The sequence below is a fragment of the Lichenostomus cassidix genome, chromosome 6 (genome assembly GCF_008360975.1).
Source record: "Lichenostomus cassidix isolate B80296 chromosome 6, HeHo_3.0, whole genome shotgun sequence".
In the NCBI taxonomy this organism is placed as follows: Eukaryota; Metazoa; Chordata; class Aves; order Passeriformes; family Meliphagidae; genus Lichenostomus; species Lichenostomus cassidix.
The window spans coordinates 31,591,677-31,612,369 of NC_139487.1; the positions used below are offsets into that span (position 1 = coordinate 31,591,677).

Here is a 20,693-nt window from a genome sequence, read left to right on the forward strand (position 1 = left end):
TATTCCTCTTTGATTTCCTCTTAAACTCAGGAGAGGTGTTTGGTTTCAAAGCACAAAAATAAAAGCCCTCTTGATAATATGAAAACAAATTTTTTTTATTTATCTAGGGACCACCAGGACTTCCAGGAGTGGCTGGACCTCCAGGGCCACCAGGACAGAAGGTACTGTCTCAGTTCAGCACTTGCAAACCTAAGGGAAACACAGGAGTGGTCCAGGCAGAATTCCCACCCACAGCTCTCCCCAGTACTCCTGTACTTCCTGTCCAGCACTATCAGACTGTCCTGCTGGCCTCTGCCACTCCTCCTCATGCACAATATCCTGAAAATCTCTTTTCCCACAATGATAATGCCTAATCTGAAAGATGAAGGATCCTTTCTACTTGCCCTCCCCTTCAGGAAGCAGCTTGTGGGAATAAAATTCTGCAAGATTGTGTTGACTGGGGACTCTTATCACAACACTGGGGCTGTGAGCTGGAAGTGAAGATCAACAAGATTGGGAAAATTCTCAGGCAATCACATAATGTAATGTTTCAACAGGAGTTTCCTTTTTTTTTTTAATTCTGTGAATACAGAAAAAAACAGGGGGTTCCATGCTTTATTTTCTGTGTTTACAGAAAAAAAAATGGATTTTTTAAATGCTTTTTTGCCCTGTGAGTAGTCCCTGCAGGCTATTTCGACAGTGCCTGCCCTTCATCATAGTGACATGCAGAAGGAGTCAGAATAGCTGCTTTCAAACTGCCAAAGTAACAATTCTGTGTTTCAGGGTGAAATTGGCTTGCCAGGTCCTCCAGGCCATGACGGAGAAAAGGTAAGGCACTATGCTCTTCCCTTCAGAGGTCTTACCTGAAATCATCTCTGTCATTGACATTACACAGTTGCTTTTCTCACAGGGGAACAAAGTATTTTGCTTCACAAAAAGGAGCATTAGTAGTTTATCAATGTCCTAACATTTATTGTGGCAATGCTACTGTGTCCTCTCTCTGAAGGGCACAGCCATGAGGGGAAAGGATGAGCAGTGGAAGAGGCTCTTGGCCAGCCAAGAGTAACCTTACTCTTATCTGTAAATGTTTCACTTTATGTTATGTGAATTTCGTTTAGGGACCACGTGGCAAGCCTGGAGAAATGGGGCCCCCTGGTCCTCACGGACTGCCAGGAAAGGATGGACCACCTGGAATAAAGGGAGAGCCAGGAGAGCCAGGCCATGTTGGGGTCAGAGGAGAAAAGGGTGATAAGGGAGAGCCAGGACAAGCAGGCCCACCGGTGAGTAAAACAAAGCCTCTCCAAGTACTGGTGGCTATCCAGTTATGGGACAAGGCCCCAGGACTCCTCAGATACCTCAGAGCCCCTGCCAGGTGGGTGCTGCTGTGTGAAGTGTCACAATACAGGAGTGAAATCCTGGCTGCCTGGCAGATATGTTGTCCTCTTGCTGAAGTGGCTGTACCCAGCTGCCTGCCCTGCTCTCTGAGCACCCAGTCCCTTCCTCAGCTTGCTGCCTGGTGTCTTGCTGGCACTAAAATGCTGCTGTGAGCCAGGAAGCTGAGGTGCCAGCACACCCCCTCCTGGGAGGGCAGCTTCATGGAGTAACCTCTCACAAGCCAACCACTAACTGGGACAGAGTGTCCAGCCTCCCAGCTTCCATCTGTCACAGCTTCTGTGTCCCCAGCGTTGCTCAAGGGGTTCTGTGCAATGACTTCCTGCTTCTCTGCAAGATTAGTAGGATGAAACTCCTGCCCGTCAGCTGGCTGTGGGGAGTGATTCCTAGCATGGACTCCAGCAAACTGCTTAACCCTGAGCAGAGCTTGGAGGTGGGAAAGCAGTACCCCGTCCCCACTCTGGGGACTGGCACATTCACAGTGACAGGAGGATGTTCAGCTATTTGCACCTCCACTTTCAATACTACTGAAGCCTTGCATTTCCCTGGAAACCTGGTGGATGTCCAGGGTTTTCAGAGTACTCTTGGGATGACCAGAGCTAGTCTTGGCTCTTGCAGTGATGTCTTATATATCTACCTGATTTAGTAGTGCAAAAACTCCACAAATCTTTTTTGATCTATAGGGTCTAGATGGCCCCACTGGAGAGAAAGGAGAACAAGGTGACCAAGGGATACCAGGACCATCAGGATTGCCAGGTCCCATTGGACTTCCAGGATTGACAGTAAGAATGGAAAAGACAGGCTGCTCTTTCCTGCTTGGTAAAGAGAAAATAGCATAGAGCAGCACACAAGGGTTCATTTCCCAAAGTGCTGAGTATCCTGGGAGCCTCAGTGCCCTACTCCTTTGTTAGGTGCCACAGAATATCTGTCAGGCCTCCAGCAGCAGGCAGGGAATGTGAAACACATGGTCTGTTCCCACTTCTCCCAGGGGAGCTGCTGCTTGCCAGCACATGGGTGGTTCACAGGCAGTTTCAATGGAGGGAGACTCCAGAGCTCAGCTGGTGGTGACAGGGTCTGTTGTTGTGTGCAGGGAGAGAAGGGTGAGCCTGGGGAGCGTGGAGACAGAGGAAATCCAGGAGAATCGGTAGGTCGCCTTTCCCATGTTCCTTCTACAACCTCAGTGGCAGGGGAGGAGGGATGCTTTGGCAGCTGTGCTGCTAGAAACAGGCACTCCCAAGCCTCTGGTGACACCCCTTCACTGAGGACAGCAAGCCTCATGCTGTGGCACTGAATTGCCAGCCACCTCTGGCTCCTGAAGCCCTCCTTTCCCTGGCACAAGAAAATCTATCTCACAACCACCAATCAATAAGGAATGCCTAGGGAAGAACAGAAGATCTTGGAAAGCTTTACAAATATTTTCCTCACCATTTTCAGTAAATGGATTTCCTAGCAATATTTTTATGTTTTTATACACACATTGGTTTTTTTTTCCAGTAGATTTTAGGATTCTTGAATTTGCTTGGTCTCCCCTCAAAGCTCATCCCTAGCTTTGGAGTGCCCTGTTAGGAGTCCCACAGGTTATCTACATGAGTGAAGCCAGCTGCTTTCTTTTATTTCTTTCACTCTTTGACACTATGCCTCCTTGTAGGAGCAGTGGTAGAGTAGTGGAAGTGGATCTTTCTTTGGAAAAATCCTCACTGCTTTCCCTCCTCTTAAATATTTGTGACTGCTGCATAACCCTCCGCAGAACCCTGCTGCTGCTTCCCAGCCACTCGGTCCTGGATTGCTGCTGCTTCCTAATGCAGTCCTTCTGTGGAGTCCAGGTTTCCCAGCTGGGTAGAGGAGCTCTGCTGCACCCTGTGTCCTGTCTCCCTGCTGAGCAATCTCACTTAGCCCCTGATGGCAGCACATTGATGATGACTTCTCTTGCATTGCTTTCTAGATATCTGGGCCCCCTGGACCCCAAGGCCCTCCAGGACCTCCAGTAAGTTTGAGTGATTCACCTGAGGATCAAGGCACTGGGAATGAGGATAGAGCAGGCAGTGGCTGGGGAGGATTCTGTGTGGAGAAGACAGCCAGAAGCACTGCAGTGTTGAAATGGGAACATGCTTAGTATCACTTCAAACGCACCCTCTGGGTGGGTCAGAGCTACAGTGGGCTGGGTGGGCAAAAGAAAGGCTATGTTAGTCTGAGATGAAAGGGAAGACAGTAGCAAGATGGGATGGATGGGATTAAAAGGATCAACTGCAGAAATGGTCTTAATAGCACACCTGGCCCCCTGCCAGGTTGTGCTTGGCAAGAATCTCCTCGTTAGACATGAGAACAGTACATGAAGTGCCCATTACACAAATAAAGAGGCCTTTGGGCTAAGTGTTTGTGCCCCCAGAAAGCAAAACCTTTGTGCTGCACACTTAACTGGGATACTTGGAGTTTAAAGCCCATCCTGAAACATTACTTACATCTTGTCTCTCATCCCAAATACAGGGTCTTCAGGGCGTCCCAGGACCCAAGGTAAGGGTACAAAACATTAAGTACTGAAATGTAACTGAAGTTGTCCGAGATGCTAGGATTCCCTTCAGTAACAAGTTCCTAGCATTCAGGTGGTACTTTTCATCCATCTTGGTAAGAGGATAAATCCCTCTGGATATTTTCTTGAAGGAAATGGATTATCAGGTCTCATTTTTGGACCCCAAAAAATGGTCATTCCCTCCAGTTTTCACCCAGTGAAGCGGGAAGTCACTGGTCCATGGAATTCTTCTCAGGAGAGCGCAGTTGAAATCTTTATCTGAAGGGTGGAGCTGTGTACAGTGGGATGAATAGTCTGCCACACAGTCCTAAGGAGCTGAGCTCTAGCTTGAAATTAGTCTTAAAATCACCTTGTTCATTCTGCTGTAAAGCACTCAAGAACTTCACCGTCTTGGTTAGAATCTTTCTAATCTCCATCTAAATGCTCAGCCTGCACCATTGGCTTGCATGCTGTAAAACAGCTCCTAGGATAAAAAAGAAATTGAGTGGAAGTGTTCAAGGAGAGCTGCATCTTTCTGGTGACATTCTGGGCAAAGACTGGAAAATGTGCAGAGTGTCTTAATTCTGATTATCCTTAGTATTTGGTCATCAGCACTGTTTGCATGCTAAAAGGGATGGGTATGTTTTAAAAATCCTTATGAACAGGACTGAGGGGGAGAAAAGCTTTGAGTTACATTTTGAATTTAAGAAAAATGAGTGTTTTGTTTAATATTGCTTTATAGTTTATAATACAGAATTTTAAAAATATGATTGGGAAAGAAATGCTGAAATTATTTTTTCTGAAATATTGAACTGATGCCTTAGCATTTACAAAAGTCCTTCCAAACATTATTTCTGTATGATTTTTCTTCAAAGCTTGTAGACACCTGTCATTCACTTCCAGTGGATCCACATCTTAAAATGTAAACCCACGGTATCAGATAACTTCTGGTTATTTATATTTATGGATAAATATGTATGCAGCAACAACAGCAGGGAGAGCAGCACCAAACTGAGCTCAGTTCCCCTCTGAACATCTTTACCCACAGGGTCTGAGTGTCCTCTTATTGCCATTGAGTTAAAACTGGTGCTCACACAGGGGTAATTTGACTGGCAGTGGTTTTCTTCAAATTAGGCTGAGAATTGGGCTAAAGCATTACTCTGCTGCCTCTTGTATTCCCTCCACTGCTCCAGCACTCTCTGAAGGGAGGAATGTTTGTTATACAAGTGCTGTTATGGTGTGTTTATTTTCTGCTCCATCCTTCCTTTAGGGGGAAGCAGGGATTGATGGAGTGAAAGGAGAGAAGGGTGCCCAGGGTGAAAAAGGAGACAGAGGGCCACTGGGATTACCCGTAAGTATCCAGGAAGCAAGCAGCACTTTGTGAGCCAAACTTATATCAGCTGTAAAAAGATCCTTCAATAGGAGACGCACGTGGGAATTTGGTATGCAAAGTCAGAGAAAGAGATGGTCTATAAATAACTGTGCCTTTGCTTTTTAAACTCAAAGTCGCAATTTCTGTACTGAGCCTTCAACTTCTAGATCTGTTGAATAGATCAGTGATGACTTTATTTCCTCCTGCTTCTGGCAGGACTGGGAAAAACAAGCAGGTAGCTTTTCCTGGGGGTTCTCTGCACTTCCGGGCAAGACCAGAAACAGAAGTCAGAGTTATGGAAAGGGAAACGCCTTCCCCAGCCATTTGTCACTGGGGCTAAGCTTTGTACAAAGAGTGGTGGTTCTTAATGCAACCAGCTTCTTTGACAGCTGAAACATTCCTGTCACTTGTGCCATGGAATCAGTGCTCTCCCTGACCCAGCATTTCTCTGCTGTGTGCGAACTCAGTCCCATTAGCCTGGTGTTAGTGCACTGCTTGGCTTAGCAAGAGGAATTGGGGCACAGTGCATTACAGAGAACTTGTAGGAACTTTAGATACAAACCTGATGATGAATTGGTGGTAACTTAGTCCCACCTAGTTGTTCCATCCCCCCCAAGTTCTCTCATCCTAAAAAGCTCTGGTGACACAGTTGACCTTCTCCCTTTCCCAAATGTTCTGCCTGGAAGGAGCACCGCAAAGTGCATCTCATGTACTGTGTGACTTTGTTGTCCTGTGTTCAACCACCCAGATTCCTTGTCCCTGACTTTGGCTGAAATGTGCTTGTCTTTGTTTGTAAAATGTTTTCCTCCTTTAGTTATGCTGAACAGTAGTTCCCTTCTATAGCCTGGATGAATCCCGTCTAACTCTAGGCACTCAGCTGAGCTCAGCATGAGTACATTCCCTGGGACTCCAGGCAGGGCCAGTGGGGAGAATGTGATGCTTTTGGAAGGCAAGGGATTGTGCCTCAGTGAAGCAGTGAGAAGTCAGAACCCAGACCCCTGAGAAATGCAAATGGAAGTTTTCTGTGTAAATGGTTATTCCCTCAAACCCAGGTGGTATCCAGACAGGGGAAGTAGGTCCTTGTGACAGTCTGAGCAGGAGCTGCCCCAGCAAAGACCCCAACAAGCTCATCAGTGTCAGGGAATTTGCTAGCTGCTTCTCCTACAGCAGTGAGCCCCATGGGGGCCCAAAGGTCCCTTGGCTTTTCCCATCACTCTTCCTGAGCTGTGGAAGTGGAAAGACTGGCTCAGAATTGTCCTCTTAGAAATATTTAGTGCTTGGATTAGCAGTATCAGCTGGCCAACCAGGAAGCACAGCTTGTAAGATCAGATATTGTGAACTTGTATCCTTCCTCAGAGCCACAAGACTCTGTTCATAAGCTTTTCCATGCCTGATCCAGTGTGTCTTCACTGTCAAACTAAATGCAGTGCCAAGCAGGTTCTGAAATATTTCGGACTGTAAAATCCTGAAGCTGGAACTGCTGCCTTTTGCTCTTTGACTTGGGGCTTGACATCACACTGGAATTCCAGTCCTGGTTGTCTGCAGTAGCTTTGGGCTTCTCTATGGCCAACACCATGAGGAGTTTGTAATGCTCAGGTGGAGGAAAACTCAGTAATTAGTACTTATATCCTACCACAGCTTTCCCAACCACTGCCAGAGACAAGCCACTGGGCTAGATGGGCCTTGGGCAGAACCACTGTTAGATCTTAAGAATGAGGAGATTCAGGGCCAAGCAGACAGCAAAGTGCCACTTGATCTCAGTCTGATGTAAATCTGCATTGATGACACAGGGAGATGAGCCACCTGTTTCATAAGCCCCCAGACAACTGCATGTGGAGTGGAGAAGCCTGCAGCTGACTTAGTGTGCACCAACAGGCCCTGGGTTTCTTGGTAGGAACTTGAACAGCTGATGGCTCTGCACTGCTTGTAAATGCCTTGGTGACCACCGGCCTCTGTGTCTCACCTGTGTTGCCCAGCCTGCCACAAAGGCAATGCAGATTCCAGCTCCACTGTCACACTGTCTTTCACCACCTGTCACAGAACAGCTGCTTTCCCAGGAGTTTTTCTGGTGGCATTGAGAGAAGGAAATTTACATTCTTAAGAGGATCCGAAAGTTGCAGGTCAATACTGTATGTATTCAGTGTTTGTATGTTTTTGTTGGTTTGCTTGTAAGTACCATCACCTGTCGTGGAGGTCTTAATTTTTGTTTATTGCAAGCATATGTTTGTCTCAAGTCACTGCTTTACTCACCTCTCCCTTCCCCTCTCCTTTCCCCTCACCCTCCTCCCCTCTCTGCCTTGTTTTTGTGAACCCTCCCCATCTGTTCAGGGTGCTTCAGGTTTAGACGGCAGGCCTGGACCACCGGTGAGTTCTGTTTCTGTTACCCTATGTTTGTCCTCCCCAGTATTGTGACTCATTTTGTGTCTTCCACCTGAGTCTTGTTTACACCAGGAATAATCTTATTTTTACCAAAGCAGGCTTGGGAGGGGAGTTAAAATGAGGGGTGATGTCACACACTTGTCTCTTTTGATGCTATGGGTTTGGATCCTGGGATCACAGCCTACTTGTTCCACTCTGTCTCATTAATAAGATGAATGAAGCCACTGCATGGTTCCATGATGCTCTGTATTCCTGTCCTCTTTATCTTGAGGGGTCTCCAACCTGTCATTCTCCGTTAGATGGGACAGGGACTCATCATCAGGAGCTGTAGTCATAGGACAAGGGGAATGGCTTCAAAACGAAAGATGAGTAGGTTTAGTCAATATTAGGAAAAAATTCTTTACTGTGCCCTGAGCTTCACAGGTTGCCCAGAGAAGCTGTGGCTGCCCCATCCCTGGAAATGTTCTGGGCCAGGTTGGAAAGGGCTTGGAGCAGCCTGGGATAGTGGAAGGTGTCCCTGCCCATGGCAGAGTTTTGGAATGAGGTGATCTTTAAGGTCCCTGCAGACCCCAAACCATTCTGTGATTCTAAGTAGTGCCAATCTGGTTCTGCAAACCACTCTGCTATTCTTGGATAACAGCTGTTAAATAACAGCCAAATATTTTTAATCCCTCTTGGGAAATCAAAGAGAAATCTTGGGAAATCAGATCACCCATGTATAATCCATTTGGCTATTTAAAAACGAAAAGCAATTTCTCCTCAGTGTAGCAGGGAATAATTCAGCTGCTCTGATTTCTGAACAGAATTGGAACGACATCTTATACAGTCACTTGTTTGGGGAAACTGTAGATATAATTTTATAGGTGTGAAGGGGAGATTTCAATGTATTCTGTTGCACTAAATGATGCATAAGTGCAGGCAATTAAGATTTCCACAACTGCATGAATTTAAGGAGAGCCTGATTTTCCTATTCACCATGCTGAAGTTGTGCACTGCATGAGCTACTCCTCCACTTGTATTCTGCAGATCTTAACTTCTCTGAAAAGCTCTCCTGGTACACATGAGCCATCCTGCTCATATCAGAGGGGCTACTTTAGGGACAGAGGATTTCAGACTGACATTAAAAAGGGCAAGACCCTTTGCATTAAGGCTCTTAGAAAAAGACTGTGGGAGGCCTGCTCCTTGGTTCTTCCTAGGAGTCAGGTAATGTGCCTCAAACATATCCCTTTATTGAGACTCTGTGAAGGAATTGTAGGTCCATACCTATGTGGTTCAAGGAGTCTATACAGTTGGAGGTGCCTGAATCCTATTCTTAGCCAGAGGGAGGGACTATTACTGATCCACCATGTTGCCAACATTGTACTTTGAGTTATTTCCCAAAGCCCAAGGAAGTCCTGGGAGCATGGGGAAGGAAGTTTGGTATCCTGGTGGGAGATGGTCCCTGTATCAAAGGTTTGGGGAAAACACTGGGTTTTCCTGTCAGCGTGGCTGGGAGCCTGGTGGAATGACAGGAATGGCAAGGAGGGAGGAGAGGGCCTGGAGGATACCCCTCTTGGTTCCCATCTGTGCCTGTACAGACCTACATTCAGTGCTGCAGCCTGGGGTCTGTCAGCTTGCATGAATGACTGATCCAACACTTCCCATTTTGCTCAACTACACTGACTCTGGGAGAGGGGAAAGAAAACAAGGAAATAAAAAGAAAAGAGAATTACTTATCGTGTATGTAAATGGCCTTTATTCTGCTACAGCTTTCAGCCTCGTCTGGTATAAACTACAGAGAAAGAATACCTGTCTGGGGAGCTGGTAGAAATGCCTGCTGAAACAATTAAGAGAGAGCTTCAGAATTAAAAATGAGGCTCTGTACCGTGGTGCTGGTGTGATCTAACATAGCAGTTCCCATGTTCTTCACATTGCCTGTACCAACTACTTCAAACCCATCTCCATGAGCACTGAAAGCTGTAGTGGTGCTAGGTGCCTTCCACCACCAGACAGTCCTTCCAAGCTGTGCTTTTCCTAAAGGAGCAGCAGTGTCTCCTGGCTTTAATGAGGCCCTGGAATAAAAGTATCCTAATGTGTTTTCCTTCCTGTAAATGCAGGGTACTCCAGGACCAATTGGGGCTTCAGGACCAGCAGGACCAAAAGGAGAAAGGGTGAGTTTGCTTCAGAACTGATAGATGTTCTGTAACTGCTCTGAAGATATAGCAGCTCTGAAGGATAGAGGAGCTCTAGGCTTTTCCAGAGCTGGAATTGCCCTGTCCTTGCACATACAAGACCCTCAGCTGGACCTGTTTAAGTATCTCATCCTTGGGGGTTTTTAGGTGCTTTGAAATGCATATTTTGCTTTTTCTTCTATGGTGCTCTGCTGCCTGTTTGGACTGAGTAGGAATGTTAATACTTTCTACTCTTTTGTATCTATTTCAGGGCAGTAAAGGAGATCCTGGAGTTGCAGGACCAATGGGGCCAGCAGGGCTTCCTGTAAGTATGAGAATGCTAGGGATTTAGCTCCATAGCCTGTTTCCTTGTTATAGTTGACAGCTGAAGATGCTACTGTAAAACAGTGTTTGCAGTCGCAGCTGGGTTAGGTGTAACTCAAGTTACAAGATTTTGTTCACTATGGGAGACAGAAAGAGCTCAGTAGCTTCAGAGCAGACTCAGAATGCTGTGGAGGAGGCTGAAGGGAAACTTCAGGTGAAGGGTGTTAATTCTCCTTGGTCCTTGAACTAGCAAAAGAATCTGTATGAGACTCCCAGGATGTGTACCCTAGTCCAAAATGCTGCTTCTGAGCACGTCTGTTCCCTTTACCTTTCACGGGCTGGGTGCCTGCTTCCCACCTGTCTGGGAGAACCCTGTCTTATTGCAGGGACAAAAGCTGCCTTCAGTGAGGTTAATTCCACTGTTGGGGATTGCTTTTTGCAAAAGGGGGCCACTGGTTTTTGGTACTCTGGTCTAATGCAGTGATGGAGCTGCTTTGCTGTTCAACACAGGAAGGAAGTTTGCTGCATTCTCATAACTAGTTTGTTTCTTATCTGAAAGAGCCCTTAGTGGTAGTAATAGTGTTGTTACAACCTGGATGGTCTGATGGAGGTTAAGAGAAGGTTGTCTGCTGGAAAAGTTTAGTTTGTTTTTGACATAGGTACAAATGGAAAAAAAAAACAAAACCCACAAACTCCTGAGCACACATTCTTCTTTTTAGTGGGAATACACTGAAACCTGCTTGTTTTAAAGTATTTCTTTTTGTGTTGATGCATTTCAGGGTTTACAAGGTCTACCTGGTGACAAGGGAACCCGGGTAAGTTACCAGGCGAACTCCTTGTATTTAATTACTAACACCTTGTACACAGGGACAGCCCTGAGCACCTGTAGTAGCCAGCATGTGTTTGTCTGCCAGACCTTTGTCCAAGTAACTTCACACACCTGTATTTTAGAAGGTGATATCTGTAGCTCTTTCCATTACTTGGGACATTGTGCTACATCTCTCAGAAGTCTGTAGGAGGGATTTTCTAAAGTGTTTGTTGTTGTCACAGCTCTGTTCCTGAAACACAGGACTTGAGTTAGGCCAACATGGTGTGCTTTAGGAAATCCTGCTTATCTGCGTACTGATATGTGTAGGGATTCCTGGGAGAATTAACTGAGGTGCAGCCAGCAAATCTTATTTCAGTACTTTTAAATTGTCCCTGAAGCATGAAAAAGAAGGTTGTCCTCTAGCAACTAATCCTGCACAGAATTTGGAAAATTTAAATTTGGAAAAGAGAAATTAAATTTGCCTGCCTTGAAGAATCAGACATGAAGTCTCCTCAGGCATTGTCCTAAATGGATGTAATGGTGAAGAGCTGAGTCAAACCCAATAGCAGGAACCGCAGCTTTCCCACCGTACCACCTGTGATATAGAAGGATAAACACTACAAAGCAGTGCATGTTGAGAAGCTCCTTCTTTTTCATCAAGTTTTCCTGCCTGTTAAGGCTTTGAATCTAAATCTTTTTGATAAAAATGTTTAGGTGCTATGTTTGAATATAATTTATATTTAGAAATATAAATGACTTTTGGATTCCAGTCTTTGTAATATAACAGTTGTATAAATGTCAATACAAGTGTATGTAGTCACACACACCTTCCATCTATAAGACACTGGTATAACTTAAATTTATCTGAAAATGTAAATTTTTATAGTGCATGTGCCCATATGGTGATTTCATTATATGGATTTGCTTTTGCTGCATAGTGAGTGTTCTCTGTCCTCTATCTGCAATGGATTTCTGACCTTACTCTGCACAGAAAGGGTAGTTTTGGACAGCAGTAGCCAACTGGCATCTTAAACTAGAGGAGAAAGGTTCAAGTTTCATGGGAGGACCAAAGTTCTCTCCTTTTAAAATCATTGTGTTTCTGGCTTTGCTTCTTAACCTCCTCTTCACTAATGTGTGTTTTGTTTGGCTTGTGTGACTTCTAAAAATACGTAATTTTTAATTCCTAGACTTTTTCAGTTGGTTTTTAGCCTGAATATCTTAGTGAAAAGAAGGATCTTTCATGAGCTGTAGATGGGATTTCTCTGAGCTCTGGCATAAAAGCAAATGAAAACTGTGACAAATTGCCACTCCTTGTAGAGGATGAGTGGGAAAACGTGAGTGGGGAGTTTTGCTGGCCCCTTGAGGTGTGCATGCACTCTGCCTCACTGCCGCCCATAGTTTACAATGGAAAAGTGTGAGAAACTCAGGAGTGTAAATGGGCAAGTTCAATGTCTTAGAGAATCCTAGAAAATACCCCTCTTCCCACTGAGTCCTTGTACAGGGACTTCTCCTTACTCTGAAGTCCCAGGCAGTTTGCTAAAATCCTCTTTTTTCCTCTAAGCTTTTTAAATCCCAGAAATGCTTGGAGCAGATCAGCATAGCTGTGTGTGGGGTTGTGGCACTAATGGCAGTGGGAACAGGTGGCATTTTGTGTAACCCAGCTGAAAAAGTGTGAACCCTGAACTTGTCCTGCTGTTCTTTTAATGCCTATGGGGTTTTTTCCTTGTGTGTATGTGCATCTTCCTTGCTCCTACAGGTCCACCTTTGTCCCCTTTATCCCTTCCTCCTCCTCCGCCATTCTTCCTGGTTCCTTCCTCCAGAGCAACCCACGCTGCACTTTTCCTGGATTATCCTCTCCATTCCAGTGCTTGGTTTTGCGTGGCTTCTCCTCTTCCATCCATTTCTCTTGTCAGATTTGAGTTTAACACTTTTTTTTTTTTTTTTTTTTGAGGAGCAGCAGCCTGTGCTAATTTTATCCCTTAACTCCTTTAACACTCCCCATAAGGACCTTAAATTCAGTTCCCTGGGCAGCAGCCCCTTCCCCCTGTTTCATGCTCAGCAGCTTTGAGAATTTTGTCTGTTATACAGAAAGATTTGGTATGGATGCAAATGGAAAATACCACACTATGCCCTGCCCTGCGCTGCCAGATAAGGATCAGGGACCAGTCACTGCCCCGTGGCTGTGCTGCCTAGGGCTAGTTCCTGGTCTAACAGGGTTTTTGGGAGAGCACTGCTGGGAGCATCCGAAAGGACACCCAGACTGTGCAGACTCTCAAGGCTGGATACTTCCTTCATTCCCTGGCTGAGAGTTCCCTGAGTGAGACTTTCTTTAAGAATAGGAATTCAGAGTGGTAGGTGGTATTCCAGAGCTCCAGTGGCAGAGGGACATTCCCAGCCAGCTGGAGATTGAGATGAGGTGGTACCTTGCTGGCCAGAGGGGTGTTTTCCCATCCTCTGTCTGGGGTCAGCCAGTTCTCCAAGGTGCCCCTCTCTGATGTATGGGGAGCCCCAAGAAGTCCTGTGGTGATCCCTTTGATCCCTTTGATCCCTGCCCTGTCAGTGAGGGACTGCAGCCACAGCCAGAGTATTTATGCAGCTCAGTCACAGCTCAGCAGCTCCATACATTGATCTTCACTTAACATCTCAGAGGGAGATTTCTTTTAAAATGTTTTCTAAATGTTTATCCTTTTTTAAACTATCGCTGACATTTGTTTGAAATGGATGATCCTAAAGCTTTTGTGTATTCTTTTTTCTTGGACTAAACTATTATTTACAGGGGGAGAGGGGCAAGAAAGGCTCTAGAGGGTCTAAAGGGGATAAGGGAGACCAAGGAGCACCTGGATTAGATGCACCCTGTCCGTTGGTATGTCCTGTTTCATCAAATGTATTGTTTTAAGATGTGTTGATGAGGAAGACAGAAGGAAATCATAACATAAATAATGGTCTTGCAAAAGTACAACATTCAGATACAGCTGTGGTTGCCACCACGGACTGTGGCAAAGCTGTGGGACCAACTGATCCTCTGAGAGATCAGGCTGCTGAGTGACCATGGTTATGTTCCTTCCTCTTCCAGACCTCACAAAGGTTTGGGGTACATGGGGTGTCCCATGTGCTGGGAGCACAGGGCTTTCTCCTCTGTGGACAGAGTCCTGTCTCCTTTGCTGCTGATTACAGCTCTTCTCTGGAGATGCTCAGTGGGATCAAATCTATGTCACAGCAAAACTGGAATTCTGGTTTCCTTGCCTTGGAATAACAGCCAGCTGATGTGATGGCCTGAGAGCACACAGAGCACTTAAACTGCACTACCCAGAGGGAAAGCAAGTCTCAGTTATCCTAAACAGGATGTGTTTCTGTCAGAACAGACTGGCTGTAAATATAGGCAAATGAATAAATATAGGGATATGTGTAAATTTTTATCTAAATTCATATACTGTGGCAAATGCTGCCAAAAATCTGCTAGCAGTGCTGCAAATTCCAGGAGTACTCAGGGATTGTACATTTAGAAATCCAGCTGCTGGGTTTCCTAGTGAGGATTGGAGGAATGGATGATCTTGCAATGGAGGAAACGCCATTCCCAGCCTCTGAGCTTAAACTCAGAGAAGTATCTCCTGGCTCGTAGATGACAGAAAACCAGAAAGGAAGCTGCTCCTGCTGATTGTGCAGACACAGCTCACTGTGCAGACAGGGGTCTGTGCTGGGTGTGCAGCTGAGTGCTCTGTGCCAGTCTCAGTGGAGCTTCAACCTCTCCTCCCATGACACAGAGCTGGCTGGCATTGACCGAAATAACGATAGTGGTTGATTTCATAAACAGGGTCTCCGAGGTTTTAAAGGCGAGAAGGGTGAGCCGGGGTTACCTGGGCTGGACGGCCTGGATGCCCCATGCCCATTGGTATGGTGTACCTTCCCTTTCCTGCATGCTCGTTTGCTTTTTGGCTCTTGGTGCTATTTTCTGTTCCCCTCAAACAGCTGCATGTTCTAGAAACACCCAGCAGTTCCTTCCTCACCTGTCTCCACCCTCCCTTCCTCTCAATTGCTGCTGTCAGAACCAGGCCTTTCCCTTTATGGTGATTCCCAGCTGCTGTCAGCAGTACTTTGTGGCATGAGGAAAAATAGAGTTGGAATGTGGTTTTATTTACAACTGCTTCGGTTCTTCCTTTGCCTTCACTTTGACAACTTCCAGTAAACCAATGTATGCAGACCCAGCTCTGCACTAGCTTGGCTTCCTCACAAGGAGCTGCAATGCTCATGTCCTTCATTAACTCTATTTCTAAATGCTTGTGTGTATTGAGCACAGCCTGACATGGTTCCATATGATCTCAGTCACCCCATACATTAAGATGACTGAAAATAATAGTTATCCCATTAGTGAGCCCATGTGAAACATATTAACAGGGACTCTTAACCTCCCTGCTGGATAATTCCAATTTATGACTCTCCCCAAAAGTTGAGATTGTACCCATAGCATCCAAAATTTAATTTGGAATTGCCTGTTTCCCAATATCCATCTTATTCAAGTGATAAAATGATTATTGTATTAGTGCCAGATCTACCCAAATGTTACAGAACAAAAGTATTCAAAAACAATTAACCCCAACTGATTTCTAAGTAGCCAAATAAAGGTCACCAATTTATTCATTTTCTCTGAGATCTTCTGGAGATGCAGCATTCAGGTGAGGTTTTTACTCCCTAGGACAGTATCAACATCTCTGTAATATGAAGAAACTTGTACTCCCCTGCCCTTCCAGCCCTGTTTAGCATGACAAGGTCGTGCTTGGGGTTGGTCCTTCCAAGCTTTACACTCACTTAAGGATGTTTGATGCCATCTACAAGGGATGGGATATTGTTAGTTCAACTAGCTGGAAAAATGCATCCCAAAGCAAAAAGCCACATTTAGTTTGGAAGGTTTTCCTAGTTTCCTGAGGGAAAAAAAAGGGCCATGAAATTGCCAGTAAAAGCCTTTGTTATTTGAGCTTTGTGAAGAGCTAACAGTTTTCTTTCCAGCATTCCCTTGTTTGAGTGCTGCCATTGCCTCTTTTGGGCAGTGACTCAGTGACCACTGGTAAGGTCTCAGTTGCTGCTCTGTAAATTCTGGGTGGTAGAAACTTCTTCCAGTCCCACAGATGAAACCATACCTGCCCAGAACAGTCCACAAAGGACCACAGACCACAGACCCTGTGTGTTTTGTCTCGCAGTGCTCATAGCCAGGTTTCTGTGGTGTGACTTCTGGCTGAGTAAGGCACCTAATTTCACAGGTGCAAGAATTCTACCAGTGTCCTGGCAGACAACCTTTCTGGTTTTGTCACTGCTCCCAGTGAGGATTCACCCCACATGGCCATATTAGAACTCACACTTCTTTTCTTACCTATTTCCATTAAGGGAAACTTGCCAGAAAATCTGATGAAATATGGATGCTGTTATTTTTTATACATAGTGTTCTGGCATGCAAGATAGCTTGGGAACGTGAATAAGCATGTTTTTAGATCCAACTAGGTTAAAAGCTTGACATCAAGCTGACACATCCATGTGTGTAGCTTTTGGAGGCTGTGAACTAACTCTTTGCATATCTGAGATATGTGGAAGGAGATCCTTGGTACTAATAAGCATGTCATGTTTCCGTTCTCGGCACATACGCCTGCAACAAACACTTCCTTGTGACCCTGGTCTTCCTTTCATCCCTAAGCTGTGACTCCCTGGCCTCCCATTCCTTCATACACCTAACTTCCCATCTCCTCCTGCCATGCACTACACCAGTCATTCCTATCACCACCAGTGTACCAATGGGAACACCACAATTTACCCAGTAATGAACTCATAATTCTGTATTTCCACATAGTGGAGCGGGGGGAGGGGAGGAAGAAGCAGAAGGAGACCACAGTCGAAAAAATGCATTTGAAAAGCAATATTCTTGCAGCATCATGGCAATGTTTAGTTCATCAGACCCCTGGAAGTGCATCTCCGTTAAATAGTTCATTTCTCAATATACTACTGTGCATTTGCTTTTCTGTTTGTATTTTTTGGGGTTTCCTGGGGAATAGCGATAGACCACGAATGTGCCATGTGCACACAGCACAAATATTTGACTTCTCATGTCAGAGATGTATCTCCTTACATCTGACTTTAGCTCCTGCTCCAGAGCACGTTAGCACTGATGTCACATCCAGCCCATCAAAGAGGGCTGCATGCGGTTGAAATAAATGGCAGTCATTTACAAAAGCATTTCCCCACCATGGAATCTCTGTCTTCTGGTAACACAGCCCTTGAAGCATTCAGCCTTCTTCAACATTACAAAAAATAAATTAAAAAATAATAACACACCCCCGTGGGGCCGTGGAGCCCAAGACATCACAGTTGCAGAAGTGCTGGGGGATTTTCACAGAAATCCCACTGATGTTACTGGAGCCAAAGCCCCTTTTCAGGGAGTCAGCTGAAACATCCTGAACCAGCAGAGGGCCTGCCCAACTGCTTGCCTTCCTAATTTCCCTGGAGCAGGATCTCCCCAGAGGCAAGAGAGGACAGCTGAGCACTGTCTCACATGGTAAAGCAAACCCCTTAACAGACAGAGAAAGGAAATGGAGGCTTTTTTCCAGACCCTCCTCAGGATCCGAAATTAGGGCTGACTCTGGGGTTTGCTTTAGAGCTTAGAGTTGCAGAGCCAAGCCTGAGGACACAGGGCAGCCACCTCACACTTCCCACTGCCAGCGCCTGGCAATGTTTTTCTGGCTGAGTTGGCCCTCCTGTGTTCCTTCTCTTCTTCCTTCAAGGAAGCCTGGATAGACTCCTTTCTTCAGGGACAGTGGTTCTCGTGTACATAAGTCCCTTGCACAGCCTGCAGGCATTTCCCCTCTTCACCCCAGCCCCTGCTTCAGGCTGCACTGGTTCTGCCAGCCGGAAGTCTGGGTCACTCCAAAGGGTGAGGAATATCACTCAGACTATTCCTCCAGCCCTGGTTCAAATTGTTTGTTGCAGTAATAGTTAACCCGTGCCTTCCTGTCTCCATTTCTGTACTACTTTCTGTGTCCTAAACTGCTATTTCATCCATCTTTTTCATAGGGGGATGATGGCCTTCCAGTTCAAGGCTGCTGGAATAAGGTAAAGTAATCCTGGAAATGTTGCTGTGCTGAGTTGGCAGTGCCACGGGTTCTGCTAATGTTTTTCCATTAATCTGGCTAAGAGCAGAAGAGGATTTCCAGGACTGTACCCCCAAAAAGTGGCAGCCAAAACTCCTCCTTATTTGTATATCACAGTTCAGCTCTATGGGCTAAAAAGGAGAGAACTGTATCTGTGGCCTTTGAGCTGCCTGGTCCTAAAGCACTCTGATCCTTGCACAAAAAAGAGATTTCCACCTGGATTCCCTCAGACCCCTCCTGCACTAGCTGGGGTCTGGCCCACTTTCAGTGCCTGCTGTGGGTGTTAATGCCAAGTGCTCAAGGCACAGTGGTAGGAAGAGGGTGGAAACAGAGTCAACCAAGGATGAGCCTCCTGCCCTCACTTTCCCACTTGGGGAAAAGGAAAGGATCCCTGCTGAGATCCATCACCATTGCTTTTCCTCCTGGAGAATCCAGAGCCAGCTTCCCTTCCCCCCGTGGCGTGGTCCTTCCCCCTGTGAGCTGTCACTAACACTTGTTAGTGAGTTGTCACTAACGCTTGTTTATGTTTTCTTTTGCAGTGATGATTCTAACCCTGGACTGGCCTGTGTGTGTTACTGTACATAGAATATTTATTTTTATACAGTGTTTTTCTCTGAAATGCCAAAAGTTATGCATTTTTACAGATTATCAAAAAGTGGCATTTTTTTTGTACAGAAAATACTAGATTTCCATTTTTTCCCATTTGTCAGTTCTCTGTATGATTCTATGTCTGCATTACGCTTGTTTTGTCATGGAGTACAGCTGTAATATTTACATGGTATTTGTGCACACATGATGAATATAGGAACTTAATAAATTATTACATTAAAACTGCCCAAAGGAACTGCCCTGTATAGATTTAAAGGTCATTTTCATTTTTCAAGCTGGATCATTCAAGAATATTTCAAAATCTTACATATTTTTTATTAAAGTGAAATATGAACACTTCTGTTGTGATGAATTAAAGTGTTGCTGAAAAACCTCATGGTAGTCCCCGTGCACTGGGAATGTAGAGACTCCGTGATTTATAGTTACCCTCCCATGTGCTGGAATAACCCTCATGACAACCAGCCCTGGCTGGCAAGAAATTCTAATCTCTTTCTAAATTGTAGGCCTTCAAGCAGCTTAATTAAAGCCTCATTTAAAATTAAGCATAACGCAGCATACCTCGATGATATCCTAACAAATGTGTATTAGTGAAATCAATCCACATGGCGTTTTAAAATGTTAACCAAAGGTCGCATGCAAATTTGCAGTGTATGTAATTATCATTTGCATATGCACATGTTAATTATCCTTCCTGACCTATCTTTGTTGATGTCTTAAGTCTAAACTGCCCAGAGAGGAAAATACTACCAGACTAAAGTGAACATAACAGTGTGCTTTCCTTAGAAAATGAGGGGAGAAAGTGGGAGGCTAAATCTATTCCCTAGAACACGTCCACTTGCCTTGGCCCTTCACATAAGGGGGAAAGGCAGTGGACAGCCTGGGAGTTTCAGCGGGAAGCCACCACGGTTTAATGATCCTAAGGGAGAAACATGAGTGGTGATTGATTAGTGAGAACTGATCCACTGAAGTCCTGCTCATTGCACAATGCTGCCACTACAACAGGAATTTGGCTTCTCCTGGCTACCACTGTGCCAGTGGAAGGGGTCACCACCATGATCCCCTCTATACTCAACTATTCATCTGTTCACAAACTATTAGTCAGTTATTTTTCTAGATGATTCCGTGCAGCCTTTTAGCACCATCAGAGTAAAGGGACATATTTCCCTTGTACACAAGGAAAGGCCTACTGGGGACAGCTCAGGGAACCCAGCACAGCCTCTGACTGCTGCAATCCATCTGTCACCTCATCCTTTTTAGAAATTTATTAAATTTCATCTAAAAACCAGTGAGGTTTCCACTGCTCTGTATCCCTTCCCTCCCCGCCCTGCAGGCTCTTCTGACTCCAGTGCTCTCACAGTTAGGAAACTCCTTGCAACTTTCAACCTAAACTAATTCATGGTATTTACAGCCATTTGTTCTCATGCCAACATTGTCCTTGGGATGAAACATTTCCATGCATGATGTTTTCATGAGATGCTTGGTGTCCAGGAGCTGAAACAGCACAGAAAGAAAATGAACCACAGAGCACTGAGGGATTCTTGTTGGTTTTCTCAATAGATGTCATTAATATAAGCCCCTGGTCTCTGTTAAAAGGCTTTGCAGCTGTGAAGCTGAGCTAATTGGAACAGCCGATGTTCCAATTGTGTTTTAATTGCACACCTGTTAAACAAAGCAGTTACTAAAGACCTAGCCAGGTGTACTCCTGGTGCTTTGGGTTTGGAAGGTTATAGTAGCTACCAGCAGTGGGTTGCTGCTATGATCTTGAAGCATTCAGCTGCAAGGTAGGATGTTTGAATGCTTCAGTCCTTTCTAAAAATCCAGGCTATTCTTAATCCTTAAAAACATCAAGACCCCTAGAAGAATCTGCCAGTGTTTCCTGTTCCCTTTGGTCTGTGTAGTGTGGTTTTTGTGTAGCTGGTATTTGTGTTTGCACTGCATGGGATTGTTGTTGTTTGGTTTTATCTGATCCAAGAGTAAAGCAAGTGCACATCTGTTACCTTGTCCTGACACAGCTCCTGAAAGGTAAAAGACTCTGGAGGTGATACTG

At 45.3% G+C, this 20,693-nt stretch overlaps 1 protein-coding gene across 4 annotated transcripts in view; it reads left to right on the forward strand.

Annotated features, from left to right (window-relative positions):
• The window catches only part of COL13A1 (collagen type XIII alpha 1 chain), a 61,167-nt gene that overhangs the window by 34,285 nt on the left and 6,189 nt on the right, over positions 1-20,693 (forward strand). For 2 of the 4 annotated variants that reach the window (XM_085064337.1, XM_085064334.1), the window contains 14 exons: positions 108-161; positions 763-807; positions 1,098-1,259; positions 2,055-2,153; positions 2,462-2,515; positions 3,314-3,355; positions 3,856-3,882; positions 5,148-5,228; positions 7,578-7,613; positions 9,725-9,778; positions 10,050-10,103; positions 10,882-10,917; positions 13,687-13,773; positions 17,961-17,999. In XM_085064337.1, the coding sequence (XP_084920463.1) occupies positions 108-161; positions 763-807; positions 1,098-1,259; positions 2,055-2,153; positions 2,462-2,515; positions 3,314-3,355; positions 3,856-3,882; positions 5,148-5,228; positions 7,578-7,613; positions 9,725-9,778; positions 10,050-10,103; positions 10,882-10,917; positions 13,687-13,773; positions 17,961-17,999 (870 nt within the window). The remainder of the gene's footprint in view (positions 1-107; positions 162-762; positions 808-1,097; positions 1,260-2,054; positions 2,154-2,461; positions 2,516-3,313; positions 3,356-3,855; positions 3,883-5,147; positions 5,229-7,577; positions 7,614-9,724; positions 9,779-10,049; positions 10,104-10,881; positions 10,918-13,686; positions 13,774-17,960; positions 18,000-20,693) is intronic. The other 2 variants (XM_085064335.1, XM_085064336.1) reach the window with 2 other exon arrangements.